This window comes from Berghia stephanieae, chromosome 8, assembly GCF_034508935.2.
Source record: "Berghia stephanieae isolate SIO BIC M18660-M18661 chromosome 8, UCSD_Bste_1.3, whole genome shotgun sequence".
NCBI lineage: Eukaryota > Metazoa > Mollusca > Gastropoda > Nudibranchia > Aeolidiidae > Berghia > Berghia stephanieae.
In genome coordinates, this window is record NC_088367.1 from 48,371,118 (window position 1) to 48,397,869 (window position 26,752).

Sequence of the window (26,752 nt, forward strand, 5' to 3'; positions counted from 1 at the left end):
ATCATCATCATCATCATCATCATCATCATCATCGTCGTCATATTCATTATCATCATCATCATCATCATCATCATCAGCAGCAGGTGGGCAGAGGAGCAGTGTGGCTCAGCAGTACGCATGGTCTTTGCTCCATACCCAAAATGTACCGAGTTCGATCACCTGCCTCTGCATTGTGTGGCCTTGAGCAAGTCACCTCGCCCTAGTTCAATTTGCAGCGCCTGCAATGCAGCTGAGGCCTGGGTTGTTCCAGTCTTCCCTTCGAATAGACCCGAGAGACAAATTTTCCGTATTGGATGAATAAAGGGATTTTAAAATTTTTATTTTTTAAATTTTTTTATATCATCAAACAGAGGCCAAGACCTGAGCAGACTACTAAAAGACATGCAAGACGTCCTAGATGACCCAAACAAACTGGAGATCTTCGACCACATGAGGTACATAAAGTCATTTTATTTATAATCAAAATGATATTAAGCTGCTAGAAGCTGTGGACTTGCGGCTGACAATTTGGTTATTCCAGTCTTTATTGAGCTTTTATATAGCGCAATGTCTACTAAACGTGCTCAAAGCGCTTTACAAGGCATCTTGTTGCACTATATAAAAGTCGAAGTTTAGTTGTTTTTTTTTTGGGGGGGGGGGGATGATATTTAGCAACACTTTGCATAGGAGGCATTAAACACTTGAGTTGGAAAAGATCCTAAAGACAAATTTACCCCATCGGATGAATAAAAGGAATTTTAGTTTTGGTGTAAATTTGTTGAAAAATGAAAAGCATCAGTAACACACTTTATAGTCACCTGGAACAACTACAAAAGACGTCTAACTTCTACGTCATGGAAAGACGAAGGGTAGCTCAGGTGGTCGCTGGTTTGGATAAGTAAGTAAGTAAGTAAGTTGAAAAATGAAAATGTGTTTTTAATTTTATTTTCTTAATGAGGATGATGTTTATGAAGTGTGATGGGGATTGCGTGGCTCAGCAGTACTGTCTTTACTTCGTATCTGAAAGGTACAGAGTTCGACTACCCACCTCTGCGCTGTGCTACCTTGAGCAAGTCACCTCGCCTTAGCTCAATTTGCATCGCTGCACTGCGGCTGACGCCTGGGTTATTCCAGTCTTCCATGGAATAGACCCCTAGAGACAAACTTCCCCTATGGGATGAATAAAGGGGATCTTTTTTTTTTTTTTTAAATTTATTAAGTCTGTCTTGAATTCTTTACAGCTTTTTAATGAATCGTTATACGAGTATATTGTAAAAAAGATCCCTCTGCTATATTTTATAGAGTTATTAAATCTTTATGATCTAGTTGGATCCTGGAAATTGTGAAAAACTTAATGCACCCCTACTTTGCATTGAAAAGGAAGTAAATATATGAAAAAAGTGTAATGTAAAAATACTGGTTCCGAGCTCATTGGAAGTGTAAATAAATCCACTTCTCCAGAGGACTGGATACAAACCTTGTGTAATTGATCTTCTGGTTTCAGAGTGATGGCATCTTATTTTCTCATCTAATTTTATGTTGGTCGTCAATAAAGATCATCCATCCTCATTCTTTTACGCCCTGTAATCCCAAGAAGCCAATGGAAAATCGGCACCAGATATCAGGAGAAGACTTGCAATTGCAAGCAACAAACTAAACAAAAATTTATGGCAATTGGAGAGGAGGAAGTCAGACTGAAAATGAAGATCCTAAATCCTGTATTTTTCCTTACTGCAATATATTTGGATGCGAGGACATGGTCTTAACCAAGAATCAGAAAAGAGAATAACTGCCTTTGAAATGAAATGTATAGAAAATTTACGCATCCGTGGACAAACAAAGAAAAACAATGCAAACATCATGAAAACACTAGGACTAAAAAAGTCCCTGCTAATGGGGTAATAAAAAAGCTGAAACTCAATTACTTTGGGCACCTGAAAAGCCACGACATTTAGAGAGAGATGTACTGGAGGGATGGTGGAGGGCAAAAGAGGCAGGGGGAAGACCACAAAGAAGATGGGCAACAGGATATTACAGGAATGGCTCAACAATGCGCGTGACGGATATGGCAGATGGGCACAAGACAGAGACTTCTTCCGGAGGACTGTGTGGGAGGCTACATCCAAGTGATATGCCACAGAGAGAGAGAGAGAGAATCCCAAGAATTTGCCTATAAATCCTGCTACTGAAATAGTTATGCTATCCTAATGATTCAATAGGTAACTTTATCATTATTACTCCTCAAAAGGACTAGTTACATACATACTTACTTTCAATGATTTTGGAACCGGAAAAGTAGCAGGTGTGATGTCACGACTTATCTTTCCAATTAAAAAACTGAGCTTTTCAGAAAAATGGACAAAGTGATTAATCCTGTCTTAATAAATCAATAATGAAAATTATCTTCTTTATGATTCTCTTCATCCTCCCCCCCCCCCCCCCCCCCCCATCCCCCCCCCCTCCCCCCCCCCCCCCCTCCCCACGCCCTCCCAAGGCCTCTTATCCTTCTCCACCACCAGGTTGCTTACAGTCAACTGGTGCCCTCTGTCCCAGGGGTCAAGGTCAGAATTGTCAGATTGCGCAGGAGACCGCATGAAAGTCTAGGATTTGCTGTAAGGGGAGGTAAGTCTTTTTCTCTCTTTCAGTTTTTCTAAATTTAGTGTTGTGCTTTGATTTCAATGAACTATCGATAACTCAGTTCACTTCTCAGACAAAAGGGATCAAGATAAATCCTGGATATAGTTGAGATTTTTTTTTTCTTTACCCCCCCCCCCCCCCCCCCTCTCCCCTCCTGCCCACCCAGCAGTTAGGGTTAGGTATAGGTCTTAGTTAAGGTGCTAGAGTGTTTGTTTTTCCTATTAAGGTTAGTTAAAGGTACTAGGTTTTATTTAATTCTTAGGGTTAGTTAAAAGGAATACTTGGGTTGTTTCCCTTAGCACGAGGAGCTTACAAAAGGCCTTTACCTATAATTTTATAATTAGAATTGAAGGTCTAGAACTCATTTAAAATTGCTGTATGTATCAACATTTCATGTATAGGTCTGGAACACGGTGTGGGTGTCTTCGTCACTGATGTCAAGCCGGGGTCCCAGGCACACAAACAAGGACTCTTGGTATGAGATGGCCTTTTTGTTCTAGACGAGGTGTTACATAAGGAAACTTTATTATTATTGTTATTATTATTGTTATTATTGTTATTGTTATTATTTTTATTGTTATTATTGTTATTGTTATTATTTTTATTGTTATTATCATTATTATTATTATTATTATTATTATTATTATTATTATTATTATTATTATTATTATTATTATTATTATTAGGATTATTATCAATATTGTCATTGTTATTATTATTGATTTGACTGATCAGCATTGTTTTGTATCTCAAAGTCTCTAGACACACATGCGAGTATCCGCACACAGACGCACACACATACAAACACGTACTCACACACACACATAAACACACACACACACATACACACAAACTCAGAGACTCTTTTCAGAATCTTTCACTGAAAAAGCAATAAAAATTGCTTACTTACTTTTTAACAGGACACTGGCAAAATGTTTTCCTCAGGATCTGATTTATGCCCATATTATACTTGGATTTGAGTATAATCTTTTCATTTTGATTAGATAGAGATTTGCAAACATGTTTTGTCTTTTTAATAATAATAATAAATGGCATTTATATAGCACTTTAACCCATTGTCACAGGCTCTAAGCGCTTTACAGTGATATAAAAGAAAAATATTACAGTAAGACAGGGTGTGATAGAAAAATGATACGAATTCAATTTTACAAAAACAGAATATGATAATAGTATTGAAACATTATGACGTCTTTTTTGTCTTCATTTTTACAGATTGGTGATGAAATTCTCGGAGTGAATGGATTCACCATATCGGAGGCCATCCATGAGGACATTCTCAATTTGATCAAGGCCAGGGATGACATTGTCCTCAAAGTCACACGTCAGTTTGGAATGATTTGCAGATTTCTCCGTCTTCTTCTTCTTCTTCTTCTTCTTCTTCTTCTTCTTCTTCTTCTTCTTCTTCTTCTTCTTCTTCTTCTTCTTCTTCTTCTTCTTCTTCTTCTTCTTCTTCTTCTTGTGCGGCTATGTGGTCTTGTGGTATGACACTCGTCTTTGGAAAAGGCTCTTACTCACATTCTCTCACTGTGCTCAGGTGTAAAATGAGTACCTGGCCGTTAGCAGCTTTGTCGGAACAATTGTAATATCACCTAACAGCATCATGCCTCATCCTTAGTGGATAAAGGCTCAATTTTTTTGGGTTTTCTTCTTCTTCTTCTTCTTCTTTTTCTTCTTCTTCTTCTTCTTCTGCTTCTTCTTCTTCTTCTTCTTCTTCTTCTTCTTCTTCTTCTTCTTCTTCTTCTTCTTCTTCTTCTTCTTCTTCTTCTTCTTCTTCTTCTTCTTCTTCTTCAGATTTCAATTTCTAAATGATGAGACTGGGAAATGAAATAATGAATTTAAATTCCAGCCTGTCAAATTGGTCACATTATCTTCATTGCAGTTGCATCTACTAGCAATCCCTACTTTGGCAAAACGCTTTAAAAAAAAAAAAATTTGGCCAGAAATCTTTTACTTCAAATAATGATCAAATAAAATGACTCTCAACTTTTCAAAGAATCCTTAAATGTGACCATTAAAAAAAAAAATTTTTTTTAAGTGACATAAACTAATATTCCTTTTGTCAAAGTGATACTAAGGCTGCTAGAAGCTGTGGACTATGAAAAGAATAAACAAAAATGGATAAAACAGCCTCAAAAAAAAGAAAAAAATACAAGACAAAAGGCTCAAAAGCCTTCTTCAGCCAACAACAACAACAAAAAAAAAGCAATAAAAACATAAATACACAACAACAACAAAAAAACTAGATCGTCAATATTGTATTTATGTTTTTATCGTTTTATGTTGGCTGAAGAAGGATTTTCAGCCCGAAACGTTACTTGTTTGGTATTTGTTCTTTTTTGAAGCTGTTATATTCAATTTTTGTTTTATTATTTTCTATATTCCTTTTGTCAGCTCTTTATATATTCAAAAAGTAATTGTAGTGGTCTGGTTATATATATATATATTTATTTTTTTGTTGTTGTTTGTAAAGGATTATATGTAATGTCAATTTAATTATTTTGTTTTTATTAAAGTATAAAAGTTTATTTTCCGAACGGGTTTTCCCAAATTAGAAATATTTTGTAAGCAAAGTGGGATAATGATCAATTTTTTTCTTTTATTAAATCACAGATATCGGCATGCTTCCATCAAAAGAGTAAGTCATCAGTTGTCGTAGCCTTTTTATATTATTTTTTGATTATCAGCATGATCAGGAGAGTGTGTTTGGTATTTTTTTCTGGGGTTTTTTTTTTTTAGAGGGATGGGGGATGTTTTTAATTTTTTTTCTATTTCTTTGGGGTTTTTTGTTGTTTTTTGTTTTGTTTTTTTTTGGGGGGGGGGGGAGGGTTGTTTGTTTGTTGCTTTTCTTTTTCTCTTTTCTTTTTGTTGTTCTTTTATTTTTTTATTTGGGAGGGGGGGGGGGGGGTGGGGGAAGGGTTGTTTGTTGCTTTTCTTTTTCTCTTTTCTTTTTGTTGTTCTTTTATTTTTTTATTTGGGAGGGGGGGGGGGGGGGGGGAAGGGTTGTTTGTTGCTTTTCTTTTTCTCTTTTCTTTTTGTTGTTCTTTTATTTTTTTATTTGGGAAGGGGGGGGGGGGGAAGGGTTGTTTGTTGCTTTTCTTTTTCTCTTTTCTTTTTGTTGTACTTTTATTTTTTTATTTGGGAGGGGGGGGGGGGGTGGGTGGGGGAAGGGTTGTTTGTTTGTTGCTTTTCTTTTTCTCTTTTCTTTTTGTTGTTCTTATATTTTTTTTTTTTTTGGGGGGGGGGGGGGGGGGTGTTTGGTTTTGTTGTTGGGTTTGTTTTGTTTTTTTTTGTCTTTTTTGTTGGTTAATTTTTTTTGAATTACTTTTTCTTTTTGTTTTGTTTTCTAAATGCATTTAGATGTAAACTATTTGAATGTTTTAAATATTAAAATTTTTTCCTGGCAAAGTTCAACCCGTACATATATTTTTCACTATTATTTTTACATCAGTCAAGTTGGTATATCATATCGTACTGTATTGATTAAGAGCTAAGGGGCTTTGAAAACCTTTAAATGTTCGGTGAAACTCATGCATGCACTTTTTCAAAGTTATATAAACAATACTCTTTGTTACTTTGATAATTTTGAATTGCTATATAATCACTATTTCAAATTATTAAAGATCTAATACTCAAACAAGCGTGTTAGTCAAGAATTGGGGTATAATTTTCGCTATTACATTTTTACTGTATTTGTTTTTATTGACTCTATGAATCCTTGATTTGGCTATGAATTATTATTATTATTATTTGTATTTATTTTTTTTTCACTTAAAATTGATATTTATATTGTAAAGTGCCCAGAGCTTGTGTTTTACACGAGAATGAGTATTATGTGTATTATTATTATTATTATTATTATTATTATTATTATTATTATTATTATTATTATTATTATTATTATTATTATTATTATTATTATTATTATTATTATTATTATTAACATTCATTTGACATCTCCACCTTTATACATTCAAGAGTTTCAATTAATTATTTATACACAATTTCTATATATTGTTCTATACAAAATATTTATATCCACTTTTGTTCCTTTCAAGGGAGCCAACTGCGGAAGTGAAGTGGAAATACACAGAGAAAGGAGCTGAAGAGACTGAGGTGAGAATGATTTATCTTGAGCAGTCACTTTAAGAAAGGAAGAGAGAGAGAGAGAGAGAGAGAGAGAGAGAGAGAGAGAGAGAGAGAGAGAGAGAGAGAGAGAGAGAGAGAGAGAGAGAGAGAGAAAGAGAGAGAAGAGAACGAGAGAGAGAGAGAGAGAAGAGAGAGAGAGAGAGAGAGAGAGAGAGAGAGAGAGGGAGGGAGAGAAAGAGAGAGATAGAGTGAGTGAAATTTAAGCCCTAAGCACCTGAAATATGTGAACAGGGCTCTTTTTCAGCTAGAAATCTGATTTAATTTGATTCATAAATTACTCGAATCATACCCAAATCTAAATAGTTCCTCAGATCAGAGCCATCATGGAGCAGGAGTTAAGTAGTTTCGATAGCACAAAACAGAGTACTTTCCACCAGACCTAACAGACCCAGCTACCCAATCTCCCAATGATTTATTATAAGCAGTCACTAAAAGAAAAGAAAAGATAAAGAGGAAAATGAAATTTAGGTGTTCCCTTAGATTGGTCAATCAGATGATGAAAAAAATTTTTAATTCCCTTTATTCATCCGAGAGGGGAAATTAGTCTTTAGGGTATATTCCAAGGGAAGACTGGAATAACCTAGACATCAGCTGCAGTGCAGCGCCACAAACTAAGCTAGGGCGAGGTGAATTGATCAAGGCCATGCAGCACAGTGGGTATTCGAACTCGGTATCTTTCGAATACAAAGCAAAGACCTTACCTCTAAGCCATACTGCTGCATGATAGTTTGATTCATAACGTACTAGATCCATACTCATATCTGCTCCTGGTCTTGATCCATTTTGATTTGTGTTAATGTTTATTAGTTAGTTTCTTTTTTTTTTTTTTTTTTTTGGGGGGGGGGGGGAGGGTTGTTGGGTTTTTTTTTCATTTGAGGGGAGGGGATGGGGCCAGGTAGTTTGTTTTGTTTTTTTGCTAGTTTCTTTTGTTTTTTTTTTTTGTTTTGTTTATTTTTATTTGTTATTTTTTTGTTTTTTGTTTTGTTTTGTTTGGGGGAGAGGGGGGGGGGGGATTTCCTTCTTTTTTTTTTTTCTTTTTTAATATTTTAATTATTCCCTTTTAATTTGTCTTTGTAACGGTAACCCGAATTCCTTTTCATTTTATTTCCTGTAGGAATCGAGTAATAAAGAGTCAAGAGATTTGAAGATCTTTGTGGATAGTTCTGGACATCATTCCCTGGGATGTGGGTAAGTCGACATGAAAACAACTAGAAACTAGTATATCATTTAACATAAAATAAATAAATAAATTCCCTTTATTCATCCCTAAGGGGAAATTTTTCTTTAGGGTCTATTCCAAGGGAAGACTGGAATAACCCAGGCGTCAGCCGCAGTGCAGCGCCGTAAAGTGAGCTAAGGCTAGGTGACTTGCTCAAGGCCACACAACGCAGCAGCGGGTAGTCGAACTCGGTACCTTTCGGGTACGAAGCAAAGACCGTACCGCTGAACCACGCTGTCCCATTTAGGCTGTCTAAGAAGGTCATTGCATAGATTACGTTTGAAGTAAGGCTACATTAATTTCACTATATTTTTGCAAATCACAAAATTGAAAAAATATAAGATACTGTGCGGATATGTGGTCTTGATGTATGACACTTGCAGATCAGAAGGTCCTGGGTTCGAGCCTCACTCGGCTCATAATTGAGTCCTTGGAAAAGGCTCTTTACTCATATTCTCTCACCGTACTCAGGTGTAAAACGAGTATCTGGCCATTAACAGCATTGTCTCTGTTTGGAAAAAAAATTGTAAAATTGCCTACAATATCGGGACCCCCTCTAGCAGCTTAATATCACTTTTTCTTATCATCTACATTAGTTTTTTTTTTTTATTTTCATAAAACCTCATACATTATTATAATTTTAGCCCAATGATCTTATCCATATTATTTTTTGTAACACCCAGTATTTTGAGTGGACCACCACACTTGCCAGGTATTTTTGTTGAGCGTGTCCGCCCGGGAAGTCTGGCAGAGGAAGTCAATCTTGAGCCTGGTGACCAGATACTGGAGGTTAATGGCACACCATTTCATAGAATCACACACAAAGAGGTAGGGAAATTTATTTCTTTATACACAAAAAACAAAAAAAAACAATATATATATAATTTATATTATTATATTATTATTATTATTATTATTATTATTATTATTATTATTATTATTAGTAGTAGTAGTAGTAGTATGTAGTAGTAGTAGTAGTAGTATATATAGTATTATAGTAGTAGTAGTAGTAGTAGTAGTAGTAGTAGTGTATGTATTATATTATTATTATATTTATTATTATTATTATTATATTATTTATTATTATTATTATATTATTTATTATCATTATTATTATTATTATTATTATTATTATTATATTATCATTATTTATTATTATTATTTTATTATTATTATTATTATTATTATTATTATTATTATCATTATTATTATTATTATAAATGCTCTTTAAATTCTTCTTCTTATTTTTTAACCATATTTATTCAGGCTGTGTTAGCAATGGTGAGCAGTCGACAGCTCAACATCACCATCAGGAAAGGAGTTGTGAGTTCACATTCTTTTATTTATTTATTTATTTATTATATTTATTTATTTATTTGTTTATTTATTTATTATATTTACTTATTTATTTATATCTATATACTTATTTAATTATTTATTTATTTGATTGGAGGGACAAAGTGTCAGAGTGGTTAAAGCATTGCACTGTGATCCGGAAAGTCCTGGGTTCGAGCCCTTCTTCAAGCACTTTCATTTTTTAAAATTTTCCTTCTGCAAGGTTATTAACCCCCATTTTGCTCACTTTGGACAACATGGGTGATTCCTGCTGACATCAGACATCATGTTTGATGGATTATCGATATTCCTTGATGGAATGCCTAGGCGATGGTATCTACTAGTATGGTGGTGTAAGACGTACTTAGATTAAATTTAATTTTTAACTTATATATATGTTACATATTTTAAATAAAAAAATGAGTTCTTGTCATAAATTATTAAATCAACCCTTTTTTGCACATCTTCGGGAATTATCTAAGCTTAATTTCCCTTTTAAATATTTTTTACATCTAGACAAGTTGAAAAAGTATGAAATTTGAGAAAAGTTGCTGGATACCTTTCCCATACATCTGACCATAACTTCATTTAAAAAATCACCCGTATTACTTCAAGTAAAGATTAAAATGCTCTGTGGAGCATATTCATTCAGAAAATTGCAGAAAAATGTAAATCCAAAAGTTTTACCTTCCGACTGATTATGTCATGCACTGACACCAAATTGGCGAATTACCATTATATACTTGGTTACAAAAATCGTTCCTCACTTTTGACAATTTCTGTTAGAATGTAAATATTGGCATTTGGATACAATTGTTATCTACGTCTATGTAGTCTAGTGGTATGACACTTGCTTTCGGATCGGAAGCTCCTTAGTTCGAGCCTCGCTCGGCGCATAGTTGAGTCCGTGGAAAAGGCTCTCTACTCACATTCTCTCACCGTACTCAGGTGTAAAATGAGTACCCGGTCTTTAACAGCGTTGTCTCTGGCGGGGAAAAATGTAATATTGCCTAACAGGCGCCATGTCTTGTTCTACATGTTAAATGTTGCTGTTGGTTAGGGACCCCTTGTAAAGCGCTTTGAACACATTTAGTGGATATTGCACTATATAAAAGCTCTTTTTTTTTTTTAATTGTTATCCAGCCTGGGTATGATTATTCATTCAATTTATTCATTTTTTATGTTGTTCATTACAGGGACTGGAACTAATGAAACAAATTCCTGACACCCAACCCAAACCACCAATCCAGGACGAGTCACCAACATCATCCATCAGAAATGAAGAGACTCTGGCCACGCCCCCAGCCAGTTTAAGCCCCGCCCCCTCAGACGTGGTGGCCACTGGTAGCAGCAGTAGCAGTCAAGTCCCCATCAACAAGGCTCCATCGTTGAACCACCGAGATGTGGCTGCAGCTGAGATTGAAAGCAGGTATGACGTTCCCAAGAAAGTTACTTTTGCTGATGAAAAACCTCATTTAATGCGATATCTCCAGTTTTATTGAAATGATTCAAATGTACATGTGATGTCTTGTCTCCACAGTTTTACCGAATCCAAGCAGGGTGAGCGGGTGGTTGGATGGGAGCATCACCCTTGAATCATATACCTATGATGTTCGCATGGGTGTACAATCCGATAGTGATGTCGTTTCTTCTTCTCTTTACTAGCCTATCCTGCTTCTTTGGTTTGTGATTGTATTTTTGACAGGGGTATTTTTTTTTTCTGTAAATCTTCTGCCTGTTTGTTCTTGGTTATTTATAATTTAGCTTATGATATCTTTAGGTTATGATTTTGATTTACATTTGTACTATTTTTGTTAGATTGCTTGTTTTTTTGTTTCAGCGGTCTCTCATATAACCTCAATTGTGTTTGAAGAGACCTAAAGCAACAAACAAAAAAAAAACAAGCAGGGTGAATTTTAGGCCCTTTGTTTTTCCTCTTTCAGAACTCAATTTAATTGGGGTTTTTTTTTTTTTTTTTTTTTTTTTTTTTTTTTTTTTTTTTTTTTTTTTTTGAAATTTTATGAGAAATAGAGGATCACATCTTTTGAAATGTTTTGGGTTTTTTTTGGGTTTTTTTTAACCTGCAATTATTGTGTTGTGGATTATAAACATTTTGGAAAGGACTTCAAGGAATTTTTGAGGGTTGAAGCAGAAACTTGCTGGAGAAAATATTTCTTTTGTTATGAGCTGGACTTCCGAGAAATTCTCTTCAACTGGGTTGAATTTCAGATGCCTTGTAATTTGAATTTGAATTTTTTTCCTATTTTCGGCTGTCAATATTTTTTTTTAAATACCAATATGACTTGTGCATTGAACATTTTCGCCCATTATAATTGTCATTTTTCACAATGTCAACAAAGGCAGATGAAGACTAGAATTACAAATATCTTCAACCCCCCCCCCCTTTTTTTTATTTGCCATTCCACACCCCTCCCTCCCCCTTCCATTCCCCTTCAATCGTCATTGAATACATTGCATGATTTATTTATTTTTATCATTATTTTCTTAATGTCTAGATCGTCGGTATATTTAGTTATTCATTCACTCTTATACCTATCACCAACAAAATGAAAAAAAAAGAATTTTTGAGTATTTTTCATTAACATTCTATCCAAGGGGTGTAAAGAGTCACTAAGCCTTTAGTAAAAAAAAAAAACAACTGAGGTTTGTCACGATTTTTCTGGCATGTAATGACAAAGCACAATATAATGGAAATGAGGTTGATAAACAGATATTTATCTGAGATCTTACAAATCAGTCCCTGACAGATAAAAAATAAAGAGTCCTTAAATACGCCATATTTGTCTTTTCACAATTATTATTTTTGTATATTTACACTTAGTATATTTGCATGTTTTTACTTGGAATATCTGTATGTTTACACATAGTGTACGTGTGTGTTTATACTTAGAACATCTGTATGTTTACACATATGTACTTGTGTGTTTATACTTAAACATCTGTATGTTTACACATAGTGTACTTGTGTGTTTATGCTTAGAACATCTGTATGTTTACACATAGTGTACTTGTGTGTTTTACTTAGAACATTAAATGGAAATGAGGTTGATAAACAGATATTATCTGAGATTTACAAATCAGTACCTGAGATAAAAATAAAGAGTCTTAAATAGCATATTGTGTTTTTCAAAATTATTTTTGTATTTTACACTTAGTATATTTGCATGTTTTTACTTGGAATATCTGTATGTTTACACATAGTGTACGTGTGTGTTTATACTTAGAACATCTGTATGTTTACACTTCGAATAGTTGTCCATTTACACTATGTAATGATAAATAGTTTTTTGGGTGGTTTATTTTGGCTCTCTTTTTTTCTTGTTTGTTTTCTTTTTAGGTGGGGGGGGGGGGGGGGGGTTAGGGGGGGGGGGGGGGGGGGGATGGCAGTCATCATTTAGGGTTGTATGGTTGTACTGCAGATTTGTAGTGTCACTTTTCTCATTTCTTCTTCTTCAGACTTTGGTTCCCTATTGCATGCTACCTCTTGGATAGGTCAGTGGTCTTATTACACCGTCTTTTGAAAAATGTTGGGGTGCTCAGATTCTGTAGCTTTGTTCTGTCTAACTTTTCTGGGGTTTTTTTAATAGTGAAAATTACAAGGGTATTATTTAAAGTTTGTAAGTCATTTCTTTAATAAAATTTGCTCGTACCGTCAAAATATATGACAAAATGTATGAATCTCATATCTGTATCTACCTTGCTTTTGTGACAGCCAGTTTAATTTATAATGTATTCGAAATTTTGTTATTTAACAAAGGTTGTGTAAAATTGTATTCCTGTACTGCATATTGATTTTGATACAATTTTTAATCAATTCACTCATAACATGATCAAACAAACTGATTTCGTGACAAACGAGCTCGAAAAAGCCAGAAAGAGAGAGAGAGAGATAGTATGAGAGAGGGAGGGATGAGACAGCGAGGGTGAGAGAGTTTTTATTCTATTTTTACTATTTTTTAAAGTATTTATCACAATAGTCCTTCAAGTTATTCATGATAGTTCTAATCCCCATCTAGTCCTTTATACATTTTACAATTTACAAGTTTGACCCTCGATTTCAAGCCAGTATTATGTCGACTTGAACAAGATGATAAAACATTTTTTCATCTCATCAGACGAAATTATAACACTAGGCAGACCTGGCTACTTTTACAAAACATTCGTAGATTTACGATATTTTTTTTTTGCTTCAGTCCCAGAGCTGTATAAAGGCACTCAAGTCAATAAACTTGTTGACAATGAAGTTGTCGTACAAGAGCATGGAAAATTAAGGAATTTGAAGAATTATTTGACCTGCTAAGGACAGATTGCGAAATTGAATGTAAGCTTCAATTTAATAAATGAAAACACATAATGTGGACGTTTTGGGTTTTCCCTTTATCAATGAAACGATGAATGAAACACTACAGGTGACTGAGTAGTGTTTCATTTATCATGTTTTGCTTCGAGCACAGCATTTACATCAGGTCGGATTGGTATTTTATAAAGACTGTTATGGTCCCTACTGTTTTCCCTGCCCTGAAAACTTCGAAATTTTACAATATCAAGTGGGCAGGTCTGCACAAGGCAAGGGTTTGATAGTCATGCTTTATTAAGGATGGAGAATATACAGTTGAATCCTCTTAACACCAACACTGTTAAGAAAACTTCCACTTAAAGTCATTACCGTTGTTGGTCCCAAATTTTCTTTAAACGCCCCGCCCCCCGAAAAAAAAACTTGAGCTTCAAAATAGCAAAATTTCCACTAAATGTGCTCAAAGTGTTTTACAAGGGGTCCCTAGCCAACAGCACCACTTAACATGTAGGACAACACATGACGCCTATTAAGCAATATTATATTTTTATGAACAGAGACAAACCTGTTAACAGACAGGAACTCATTTTACATCTGAGTACAGTGATAGAATGTGAGTGAAGAGCCATTTCCAAACACTTAACTAAGCGCCGCCAAGATCAGGACTTGAACCCTGGACCTGCTGATCGAAAAGCAAGTGTTATGCCTTTAGACCACATAGCTGCAGAATTTCAACCAATCTTTCTGGTCCAGGGGTGTTGGTGTTATCAGGATTCCACTGTAGCATTTTTAATTGCGTCAAAGCCAACTAAAATTTTTGAATACTTTTTTAAATTTTGAATTAACTCCACAATATCTACTTCAACCCGATATGATGCCAGATTGAATCGAGGGTTTACATTTTTACTGTGATAATAGTTTACTAGACATTTTATCAAATAAATATATTATATTATAATCTATTTGTATGGGATCATTCATTTCCATTTCAGAAATCCTTATTTTACACCTGAGTTTTATTTGATTTCAATCCATATATAATATTTATATTTATATTTATGCGACCTTGTGGTCTGGTAGATTAACTCTTGGCTTCAAATTTGTTGGCCAAATGTTCGAATCCATTGGGAAGGGATGGGGACGGGGGAAACCAAGAAACATATTTCCCTCGTTGAGTCACTAAATAAGTGACACAAAATTTCAGTTTTCTTTGAATGGTGAAAATGTGACTTATTACCCTATAATTATCCTGATATCCTCATTTGATACTTTCTTACCACCTTCCCACCCACTGTAATTGTCATTAATTTTGTCTTTCAATCATATATGTAGAGTTTGATATTGTAATTAATCTCCAGGCAGGGTTATGTTTAAGCCAGAGAGCTGGCAAAGTTATTGTTTGCTTCACGTTGGACTGGTTGCTAGCTAGTCTATCTAGTGGGGGGGGGGGGGGGGGGGGGAGTGTGGCTCAGGAGTACGGTCAGAAGGTACTGCGTTTGATCACCCGCCGCTGCGCTGTGTGGCCTTGAGCAAGTCACCTGGCCCTAGCTCATTTTGCGCCGCTGTACTGTGGCTAACGCCTGGGTTATTCCAGTCTTCCCTTGGAATAGACCCTGGAAACAAATTTCCCCCGTGGGATGAATAAAGGGAATTTTATTTATTTTATTTATTATTTTATCACAATGACTTGACTCTTATTGCGCTATGCCTCCTAATCAACTGACTGGGATGCCTCAGCAGCTTCTCTAATTCTATTGAGGAAATCCCTCCATTGGTCTCTATCCATTGCGAGGGACTGGACGTCTGCAAGATTTTTTTTTCAGACCTTAACTCTTGGTGGTTCTCAAGGCTCTTCATTTCTTTATCACAATATATTTTTGACATACTAAAAAATGATTGCAATAATGTTAGCAATTGTATTGAGAAACCCATCATTGAAAAGTGGGAGTAATGTGATTTGACTCTCAAGAAGTAAATCCAAAATATGATGACGTCATGGAAAACTGAAGGGAGATAACTCCGCCTGCATGCTGCTTGCATCATATCGCCAAGTCAAGTCAAGTCGTCAAACTGATTTGGTTTGTTCCTTGTAGTTTTACTCATTCATCTTTTTGAAATTGCTTATGCTTATCATAAACATCCATGTATTATTCATAGATTGTATTTGTTTTATAGCCTTTAGGCAGTTTAGTATTAGATAGTTTTGTTTGTTTTATTTTGTTTTGTTTTTTCATATGATATAATGTATCCTATGAATAATATTTATTATTTTTGAATATATGTAAGTTTTATTGATTTCTTAAGCAAAAGTGATAGGCGACATCTTTGAAAACAAATTCGTGGGTGCTAGCACCAAAGTACCTAAAAATAAGCCTGCTGGAATTTCTGACCACTCAGAAACGCCTCCAATATTAATGAGGCAACCCTTCCCTACGTTAGGATTTGTATCTTAATTATTTTATAGAAAAAGTGACAAGGCTTAACAAAAAGCCGGCTAACTATCACCCTCGCAAATGTCAAAATGCCTCATCTGTAAATTATAATGTGAACAAAGAGAATGAGAAGAATCAGAAGTAGCATCTCTCTTTTTCATCTTTTTGAAAAGTGGCTTTTGGATTGTATCAATTCTATATCTCAATATATAATCATAATAGATAGCTATTGGTGCAGATCTGCCTATTGTTACAAATAATTCCTAGAATTACGAAATTTTGGCTCAAATTTCAGAACTTCATGAGCATCTAAGTCATTAAAACCTATTGAAAATGAAATTTGATGCCAGACTACATCAGTTTAAGGATTTTGAAGTGTTATTAAATCCTTCTGAGTGGAAATTGTTAATTTTTTTTAAGTTAACTATTGTGAGTACATTTTTTTTCTTCTAAAAATTACGATTTTTTTAGTTTTCATATTGGTAGGTCTGACAGGGCCACTTTTTCACAGTATTCAATATATCTGCTCTGATTAAGCAAAGAAAAGCAACAACAACAAATAAAAGAATTGTGATGTCAGCCGCTTTTTATCTATATTTTGGCTTCACTTTGAAGAAAATACGTCTTAATTTTTTTTGTAGGTTTGTTTGTTTGTTTTATGTAGATAAGTTTTTTGATTTTTGTCATTTTTGTATTCTCCTGAAAACATACATTGCTTTTTTTTTATGAATGGTAAACCAGATAATAGATTTGAAATAATCCATATATGATATTATTAGCTCAGTATTTTGTGAGTAGATATTTAGATACAAAATAGGCTTTGTAGTAGTCTCTTGTGAACTAGGATGGGTTCTAGTGATAAGTAATGCTTGACAAATGGGTAAAGAACTTGATGACTTTATTCCATCCATATCAGCGACAAGATGCACACACATTGACAATTGGAATAGGCTTCAACAGTCTTGACGTCACTTCCCTCGTAATGACGCATAGTAACGTAGTAACTGGTTCTAGACTATCAGAACAATGGCGGACGCCCTTATGAAATACTTCTCCCACGAGCATAAAAGTGTATCCAGAGGAGAGAAACATTATAAATCCGATCATGTTTTGACTTTTATACATTCTGATCACATGACATGTGAAATAATTCTAGCCAGCATGAAGAATAAAAAGTACCAATTTTCTTTGTTTAGAACCACGCTGCTCACCGTTGCTGGGCGACGTGACATCAGACTATTGAATCCAATTGTGACAACACAGTAACAATTCGAGGGACATAACTCAATTATATGATAGAAAAATCAAAGCGACAATTATATGGGGTGTTTCCCATACATATATAATTTGACTAGACTACAGGCTTAATCATTTTTATTAGGTCTCCATTTCTTCTGTTTATATTGTATTCCAATCTTGATCAATCCATGAACATGCTTTTTTATTAAGTTATTCATCATTCTTTTCTTTTTTTTTTACTTTGTCGCATCGCATAATCCAATGTTTAATTTTCTTTTCTTTTCTTTTCTTTTAAAATTGTCAATCAATTACTTGTACTTCTATATATTTAGATAATTATATTAAAGCTTTATCTTTTTTTATATAATGCAATATCCACCTTAATGTTTATGGGTTGTTTTTAAAAAAAAAATAATTTCTTATATAAACACAATGTAGATATTTTAATCGTATATTGAGTTTTCTGAATATTTGTGATTTCTTCATGTACCATTTAGTTGTTTATCATATTGCCAGATACATTACGATTATTTCCCTTTAGTTAAGTATTTAAACTGCTTGAATTTTTAGTGTTTTGTAGTTTAGTTTCATGACGAATCTGTATTTGATAATGTCTATTTATACCAGAATTTGAACGAACCCTTTTATTTATAATAATGTCCATGATGAGTTGTAGTATAGGCCCAGGAATACAGATGCTACAATTCTTACTACATTTTGTTTTATCTGTTTTGAACATTCCTTTGTTCATTGTTTTGCTGATGAAGGGTTTTTACCCAAAACTTCCATTGTCTGTACTGTTCCCATCCAAAGCCTTTCCATTTTATTGTCACCTTTTCGTTAGTATTTTTACGATCCCAGGCTTCAGGCGACCCCCACCGCTCTCTATGATTTCATAGGTTTTGCGTTTTTACAAATTGACCCCCCTAGAAAATTAAGTATTTATATACATTTGTAGAATGTATAGTCATTGCAGCTACTAATCCATAGTATTTTATTTGATATACCTTTTCTCTACTTGAATTATTCGTTTTCGCATTATTTATGCAGTATTGCCATTTTCATTTATTTTTTTTATATAGAGTTCACGTAATATGAGTGCCCTTAACCTACAATAATGATGTGAAACTTTCAAAATATTTACTATAATTTTCCACACATTTAGATAATTGATATTTAAATGAAAAATAATTGACGAAAAGTGTTAACGTTCAATCTTGTTCAAATCTGGAAACGAGACAATTTATTGAAGGCAGAAATCATGGACAATTATGATACAAATTATTGTCAAATTATTACATTAAATAGCTCTACGTTTCACCATCAGGATTAAACCAATAGCAGTTTATCTGGCCAATCAGTTTTGTTGCTTCTTTCAGAACACAACACACTCCAATGATTTCTTTGGGACGCTCTCTTGTGACCAACTTCTCTCTTGTGACCAACTTTTCTCGATAGTTTTTTTTTTTTTCTTTAAAACAAATCCTGCCTGTATTTTGGTGAATAAATTTTTTTTTAAAACTTTTCAGTGCTTGCATTGTTTACCACTTCATGCTATTTTTAAAAAATAGATTACGTCCATCGCGTAATGGGTGTTGTTAAAATTAAAGTACCTCTAGATTATGTTTGAGATCATTTTATTTCAACCCCGTGTTTTACATCAAGAATACAATTAATTTTGTTCTTTTTTTTTTGTATCATGTCACAGCTATTTTTAAAACAAAACATTTCTTTACATATATAACATTTGAAAAGTTTAAAAAAACTAATTGTAAGATTCAATCCTTAAATTGATATATTTATTCATTTATGTTGTTGTCTTTGTATTTCATATAATTCTTTTTTTTATTTTATCTTTACATAGGAAATCCCCACCAGCGTCATCGGTGACAACACAAGTAGAAATCCACTCCGACAAATCGTCATCCGTGTCACCGTCCCTGTCGCCATCTTTGTCACCCGCGTCATCTCCGTCTTCAACTTGGAATGAACCAATCAAACATCGTGGCCCGACGGCCACAGGAGGAGATATCGACGACAGATACGACAAAAATGAGGGACTGAGACAACAGCTCAGGGAAGAAATAAAAAATAGGCTTGGGGTAAGTATGATGATGGTAATAATGATGATGGTAATAAGAAGAAGAAGAAGAAGAATAATGATAATGATGATGATGGTAATAATAATGATAATGATAATAATAATAATAATAATGATAATACTATTAATAATAATATTGATGATGATGATGATGATGATGATGATGATGATGATGATGATGATGATAATAATAGTAATAATAATAAAAATAATGATATGTGAGATTTCATTGACAAATGATACAAATAGTGCTTTAGGTTTCACGTTCCCTCTATCAAAACAAATATTTTTACATTAGGACAGTGCAAATTTGATTAATTTAAAAGAGCACATATTCCAAATATAAATGAATAAATAAACATATGTACAAAAATAAATATAGATTAAAATTTTTGTAGAAATTATTTCCCTCACTTAAAGTAATAAAAACATAACATAAACAATGAAAATATAACATGAACAATAAAAACATAACATAATCACTTAAAACATAACATAAACAATAAAGACATAACATAAACAATAAAAGCATAACATAAACAATAAAAACATAACATAAACAATGAAAACATAAGATAAACGATAAAAGCATAACATAAACAATAAAAGCATAACATAAACAATAAAATCATAACATAAACAATAAAAACATAACATAAACAATAAAAACATAACTAATACAATAAAAACGACATAAACAATAAAAACATAATTTAATAAATAATATCTTCAAAATCTATCTTACTTTTCTCGATTTGTTGTGATGCAGTCTTCCCAGAAATCCCCTCTGAGTGGGGCAGCCGCCATAATGGAACAGCGTCGACTCAGCAGCAACACGGCAACCCCCGACTTGCTTGGCTGTGGGCAAGACTTTCAATATAGTGATGTAGTCTCCAACAAGGTCTATAATATGGTATGTATCGACTTATTTGTGTTGTGTGTCCCTTTGACTGTTCAGGTTTTGAAGTTTGAGGGCTAACCCACATCGGAGAAACTGGGTGGGGATCCTGACCTCCCATAGTGGGCAGGGAGGTACATGCTGTGTCTTCTATCCCCCCATACTCCTGACCTCCCATAGTGGGCAGGGAGGTACATGCTATGTCTTCTACCCATTTTCCAATTGTTACCTGTCATTGTCTTGGAATGAAATTACTTAGTTTTGTCCTGATCCTTGCCAGAGTTCCTTGGCTGGGAGGGAAACAGTCGAATGTATAGTTATAGTTTTGGGAGATGATATTTTTTTCCTTGTAAATCATCTCTCTGTTATGCATTGTATTATGTTTAGTTTACATATTATATTATATGATTGATAAACATTTGAGTGTATTCCTCTTAGTTGGGACCTGTGCTTGTGTCCGGATGAGACTTAGGTGATCTCAAACTATGTATTTTGACGGTGTGCTCTTGGAATCTACATCTGTTCCCTATATGAACCAATTCCCCTTTGTCTCACCTTTTCTTTTGTGCTTTAATTGTAATTCTAAAACTTTTTACTATCCCATTTTCTTCCTTTTTACTGGCGCTGATATGACCTTAATGTGTTGCAAGCGCGCCGTAAAACACTTAAAAACAAAAAACAAAACAAACACCGGAGAATGACTCCGATGACCCGGTACTGCTGTCCGCTGCCATCTGCCAGATAAAGTTATCTGGCACAGACAAATTAATACTAAGAATAAAGAGAAGAGCCACTAGACCTACACATATGAATATGTTTATGTTGTGTATATCGCATGCGTGAAAGACAGAGATGAAGAGAGAGAGAGAGAGAGATAGAGAGAGAGAGAGAGAAAAATAAGTAGGAGTGAAATATCTGTTCACTGTTATAGTTATCATATAGTTATAACAAGTGTAACTAAATGACAAATTGCCATATTTATGGACACTAAAGATCTATTATTATTATTATTATTATTATTATTATTATTATTATTATTATTATTATTATTATCATTATTATTATTATTATTATACCAAGCTTTAAAAAAAAAGCGGCAGAGGACATTGGGTGCTTGGTATGGGTAGGTCTAGCGACTCTTCTCTTCATTCTTAGTAATTTGTCAGTGCCCGACGTCTTTATCCGGAAGACGGCAGAGGACGGCAGTGCCGGGTCGTCGGAGTCTGTTGTGGGTTAGTCCTTAAACTAAAAAAAAAAGGTTCCTTCATAGCCATTGGGCGCAAAGAGCCAGAGTTGATCCCAGCTACTATAGCATGAAACGGACAATAGCAACATGCGGTTTTTGTGGTATTGTGGTCTTGATTTTCAATTTTTGGCTTGTAGATCATTGGCCCTAAGTCCTGCTGTGGGCAGTGCAAACTTGAGTTCTTGGAAAAGGAATATTATATTTTCTTATCATAGTCAGATGTATAAATTTGTACCTGGTTACCTAGTCAGTGATAGATTTGCCTCTATTGAAAAATAGATAACAATAGAAAAAATTGAATAGAAGCTTCAATTTGATAAACAAAAACAGATAATGTTGACGTTTCGGGTTACCCCTTTATCAACAAAACATCGTGTTTTTTGTTTTTTTTATAAAGGGGAAACCCACAATCAATTTCTTATTGTTATTTCTTTCTTTGAGCTTCAAGCAGCAACATTTTCACTATCGAAAAATAAGATATAATACCTCCACCTCATGGCTTGTTCCATATGTTAAGTTGCTGTTGGCTAAAATCACCTGGTAAAGCACTTTTAGCACATTTAGTTGACATTGCACTATATAAAACCTCACTTTTTTGGGGTTATTTTTTGTTTTTGGTATATTTATTGGGTGGTTGGGGGGGGGGGGGGGGGGGGGGGGGGGGGGGGGCGGTTTGATGTGGGGTTTTTTGGTGTTTTTTTAAATCTTTTTGGGGGAGGGGGGGGGGTGGATTGTTTCTTATATTTAACCTTTTACCATATTGTCCTCAGTTTACAGCCACAGAATTGGATGGAAGACCTCTCCACTCTGTTGTTTTCAATAAAGTGAGTGTTCAGTTCCTGTTTGATCGTAATGAACCTGAAGTTTTATTTCTTTTTGGTGGTGAAGCATAAGTCCATGGTTTTGTTTCTTTTACTTGTTCAGAACAGTAGAACATCTGATGCTCTAAGAGGGTCAAGGTCGTAGGTTAGTTTCAGTTTATAGCTTCTATCTATAACAAAATATGTGCACCATTTGACTCAATTTTCAAAGCGTACAGTACTCTTAATAAGTTTTATGCAGTGAAGGCTATGTGGTCTTGTGGTATGACACTCGCTTTCGGATCGGAAGGTCCTGGGTTCGAGCCTCGCTCAGCGCATAGTTGAGTCCTTGGAGAAGGCTCTTTACTCACATTCTCTCACCGTACTCAGGTGTAAAATGAGTACCTGGCTGTTAACAGCTTTGTCTTTGTCCGAAAAAAATTGTAACATCGCCTAACAGGCATTGTCCCGTTCTAAATGTTAAATGTTGCTGTTGGCCAGGGACTCCATTGTAAAGCGCTTTGAGCACATTTAGTGGATATTGTGCTATATAAAAGCTCAATTAATCTTTATCCCCCCCCCCCCCTACTATTTCAATTAAAAATAATTTTTATTTTGATAAAGAGGAAAAGAAAGGTCCTTTTCACCCATGTTTTTGTCTCTTTCCATGGCAGTAGCTTTACTCCTCTGTTTCTGCTCTCTCTCTCTCTCTCTCTCTCTCTCTCTCTCTCTCTCTCTCTCTCTCTCTCTCTCTCTCTCTGTCCCATTGTGGGCAGGGGTAGGGGGGGGGGGTACATACTGTATCTTATATTCCCTTATATCTGTTATCCAACATGCTTTCTGTCTTTGTCTTGGAATGAGATTGCTTGGTTTTTTCCTGGCCCTGGCCAGAGTTCTGGCTGGGAGGAAAACAGTCAAATGCATAGTTATTGTTTTGGGAGATGATATTTGTTTCCTTGTAAATCATCTCTCTGTTATGTATTATTATATTGTTATTTTGAATGTATAATATAAGCATTTGAGTGTATTCGTCTTTGTTGGAATTTGTGTTTTTGTCCGGATGAGACTTATAGGTGATCTCAAACTAAGTGGGCTACATTGGTGGTATGCTCTTGGAATCTACATCTGATCCCTATTAGTTCCCAGTTCCCCTATGTCTTACTTTTTCTTGGGTGCTTTAATTGTAATTCTAGAACTTTTTACTATCCCATTTTCTTCCTTTTTACTGGCGCTGATGTAACCTTAATGTGTTGCAAGCGCCGTAAAAACCCTTAAAAACAAATAAAAGCAAACATCTCTCTCTCTTTCTTTCTCTCTCTATATATTTATATATATATATATATATATATATATATATATATATATATATATATATATATATATATATATATATATATATATATATATATATATATATATACCCTCTCTCTCTCTCTCTCTCTCTCTCTCTCTCTCTCTCTCTCTCTCTCTCTCTCTCTCTCTCTCTCTCTCTCTCTCTCTCTCTCTCTCTCTCTCTCTCTCTCTCTCACACGTTTGTAAGTAAGTATTCTATCTTTTCAATCAAATACCTTGCCTATTCTTATCGTCTACAGAGATTGGACCTAGGGGTCAGTGTAGAGGGTGGCTTGGGCAGCCCACTCAATGGCAGGATTTTAGTCGCCATGGTCTTTGACAATGGAGTGGCCAAGAAGACTGGTAAGTACGTTTTTTATTTATGCTTACCCACTTGAGTGCTGAGATTTAGTTGTCCGTTTAAAGCTTTAGAAACCGGGATAAATTCCACCTGCATAGGCTTTGTGGCTCTGAAGGACTACTTTATTAATATACAGATTGTGCCCCCACCCCCCCCCCCCCCCCTCAAAATGTATATACCTGAAAAAATAGTTGTAAATGTGGCTTTTGATAAAGATTTAATTATTTTAAGTATAAAAATATTTATTAGTATATAAAAATAAAAATAAATTTTTTAAATCTCTTTTTTCATCCCATAGGGGAAATTTGTTTCTAGGGTATATTTCAAGGGAAGACTGGAATAACCCAGGTGTCAGTCGCATTGCAGTGCCGCAAATTGAGCTAGGGCGAGGTGACGTAAGGCCACACATATAATATTATATATATATATATATATATATATATATATATATATATATATATATATATATATATATATATATATATATATATATATGTATATGCACATACATATATTATATTGATATTTATATAAGAACAGTAGAACTCGGTTGTATGTATCATAGTGTGTGTGTTTTGTTTTTCATTTTTCAGGAAAAATGACAGTTGGTGACCAGCTGATGTCCATCAATAACACAAAGTTGATAGACATCACAGTGACGAAGGCAAACAGTATTATAGAGGATGCATCATCTCATGGGTCTCAGGTAGGTCCACATATATATATATACATATATATATTTATTTTTTTTGAGTGTTGGTGGGTAATTGTAGGTACAAGAGTGCTCGATAATTTAGGTTAGAGCATATATAAATAAATAAATTCACTCAAGTATTTTTAGCCGAAACAATGGAAACGATTGTTTCGGTTAAAAATATGTGAGTGAATTTATATATATATATATATATATATATATATATATATATATAATATATATATATAGGAGAGAGAGAGAGAGGGGGGGGGATGAGAGAGAGAGATAGAGGGAGCGAGAGAGAGAGAGAGAAAGAGGTAAAGAAAAGAGGGAGAGAGAGATGGAACGAGAGAGAGAGGTACAGAAAAAAGAGAGAGAGAGAGAGAGAGAGAGAGGTATAGAAAAGAGAGAGAGAGAGGTACAGAAAAGAGAGAGAGAGTGAGAGAGCTGTGTAAGGATGAATAACCAGATCATTTATTTTTTTCCCACTTTCAGGAAATGGCTGAGTTAATATTCTGCCAGTCGACATTAGTAAACGAGGAGGAGAGCATGTAAGTTTATCAAAGACTACACTTTTTTCTTCTATTTATACATATATAAAGTGTTGAAACAAAAACTAATTTAAACAATTATTTTGTTGTTGGCTGAAGATGGGTTTTTAGCCCGAAACAGTTTTTTTCTGTTTTGGATGTGGTTTATTTCTTAATTTTGTTCAATAACCTCTTATAACAAAGAAAGTATTGGACTGGAACCCTCAGGGCAGAAGATCAAGGGGAAGGCCATGAGGAACATGGAGAAGAATTAAAGAAGCTGATATACAGAGAAGTGGTAAGACCTGGAATGAGATAAAAAAAAGTTAGCTCAGGATAGAGAAGGATGGAAACTGTTTGTCTGTGGCCTATACCCTGACCCAGGGTGAAAAAAGGAAATGATGTTGATGATGAACCTCTGAACCGCTTATAACAGTTTACATCCTTTTTCTCCACAGAACTTATTTCTAAATCACCGAGGACAAAGTGGAAGACAAGATCCAAGAAAAGATTTATCATTCATCTTCTCCTTACAGTTTTGTGGGTCGTTGTGTTTCAAATTTTTATAATTTTTATAAGGATTTTGTTTTCATCACTGAAATTGAAAGAAATGTGCGAGTATGAAATTATTGAATACTCTAAAGTATCATATTTTATTTTAATCACGCTATACGCAAAGTGTTAGATTTGTTTTTCTATTTAATTATTGTTGTTTGTTTTTGGTATAATATCTTTCAATTACGTTAACATAACTAGAGCTTTTATATAGTGCAATATCCACTAAACATGCTCAAAGCGATTTACAAAGGGTCCCGGACCAACAGCAACAGGTAACATGTAGAACAAGACACAACGCCTGTTAGGCGATATTACCATTTTTTTCCAACAGAAATAACACTGTTAACGGCCAGGTACTTATATTACAACTGAATATGGTGAGAGAATGTGAGTAAATAGCCTTTTTCAAGGACTTAATTATGCGCTGAGCGGGGCTCGAACTCAGGACCCTCCAATCTTAAGGCAATTGTCATACCACAATACCACATAGCTGCATGTTGGCTGTAAAGATTTTTTCACATAGATGTTATTAAACACAGGGAAAGATTTTATGAAGACCTTGTATATTTTAGGGAAGAAATGTAAGAATGTTTAAGGATTTTGTTACTTCCATTTGGTATTTTAAATTTTTTAAATGTTTACTTAAATTCTTTTTCTTTACAATTGTGATCGTTTTGTATTTTAGTTTCATATAGCGCTAGAAACTATGGTTATTGTCTTTATACTATTTTTAGAGTTTAAACAATTATTTGTTTGGTGAGTTTGTTTTTTTAATATGTGAAGTTAATTTAAAGATCAGTGCCAGCTAATATATTGTAGTCTTTTTAGCATGATTCGGCTTTTCCATAAATTTTATAAAAATTTATTAAGAAACAATGAGATTTTTACATGAATAAAAATTGAATTTCA

At 34.3% G+C, this 26,752-nt stretch overlaps 1 protein-coding gene across 1 annotated transcript; it reads left to right on the forward strand.

Moving 5' to 3' along the window:
• Window positions 1-350: 350 nt before the first annotated feature.
• LOC144978799 (harmonin-like) lies at window positions 351-26,752 on the forward strand (the record flags this gene model as incomplete). The annotated part of the gene is given in 17 exon segments (XM_078925311.1): window positions 351-434; window positions 2,474-2,601; window positions 3,018-3,091; window positions 3,850-3,958; window positions 5,248-5,272; window positions 6,693-6,750; window positions 7,898-7,971; window positions 8,686-8,830; window positions 9,269-9,325; window positions 10,534-10,766; window positions 19,188-19,425; window positions 20,194-20,337; window positions 22,339-22,392; window positions 23,961-24,063; window positions 24,655-24,767; window positions 25,251-25,306; window positions 25,744-26,752. Coding segments are annotated over 17 exon segments (1,708 nt in total), but the record flags the coding sequence as incomplete, so codon positions are not given.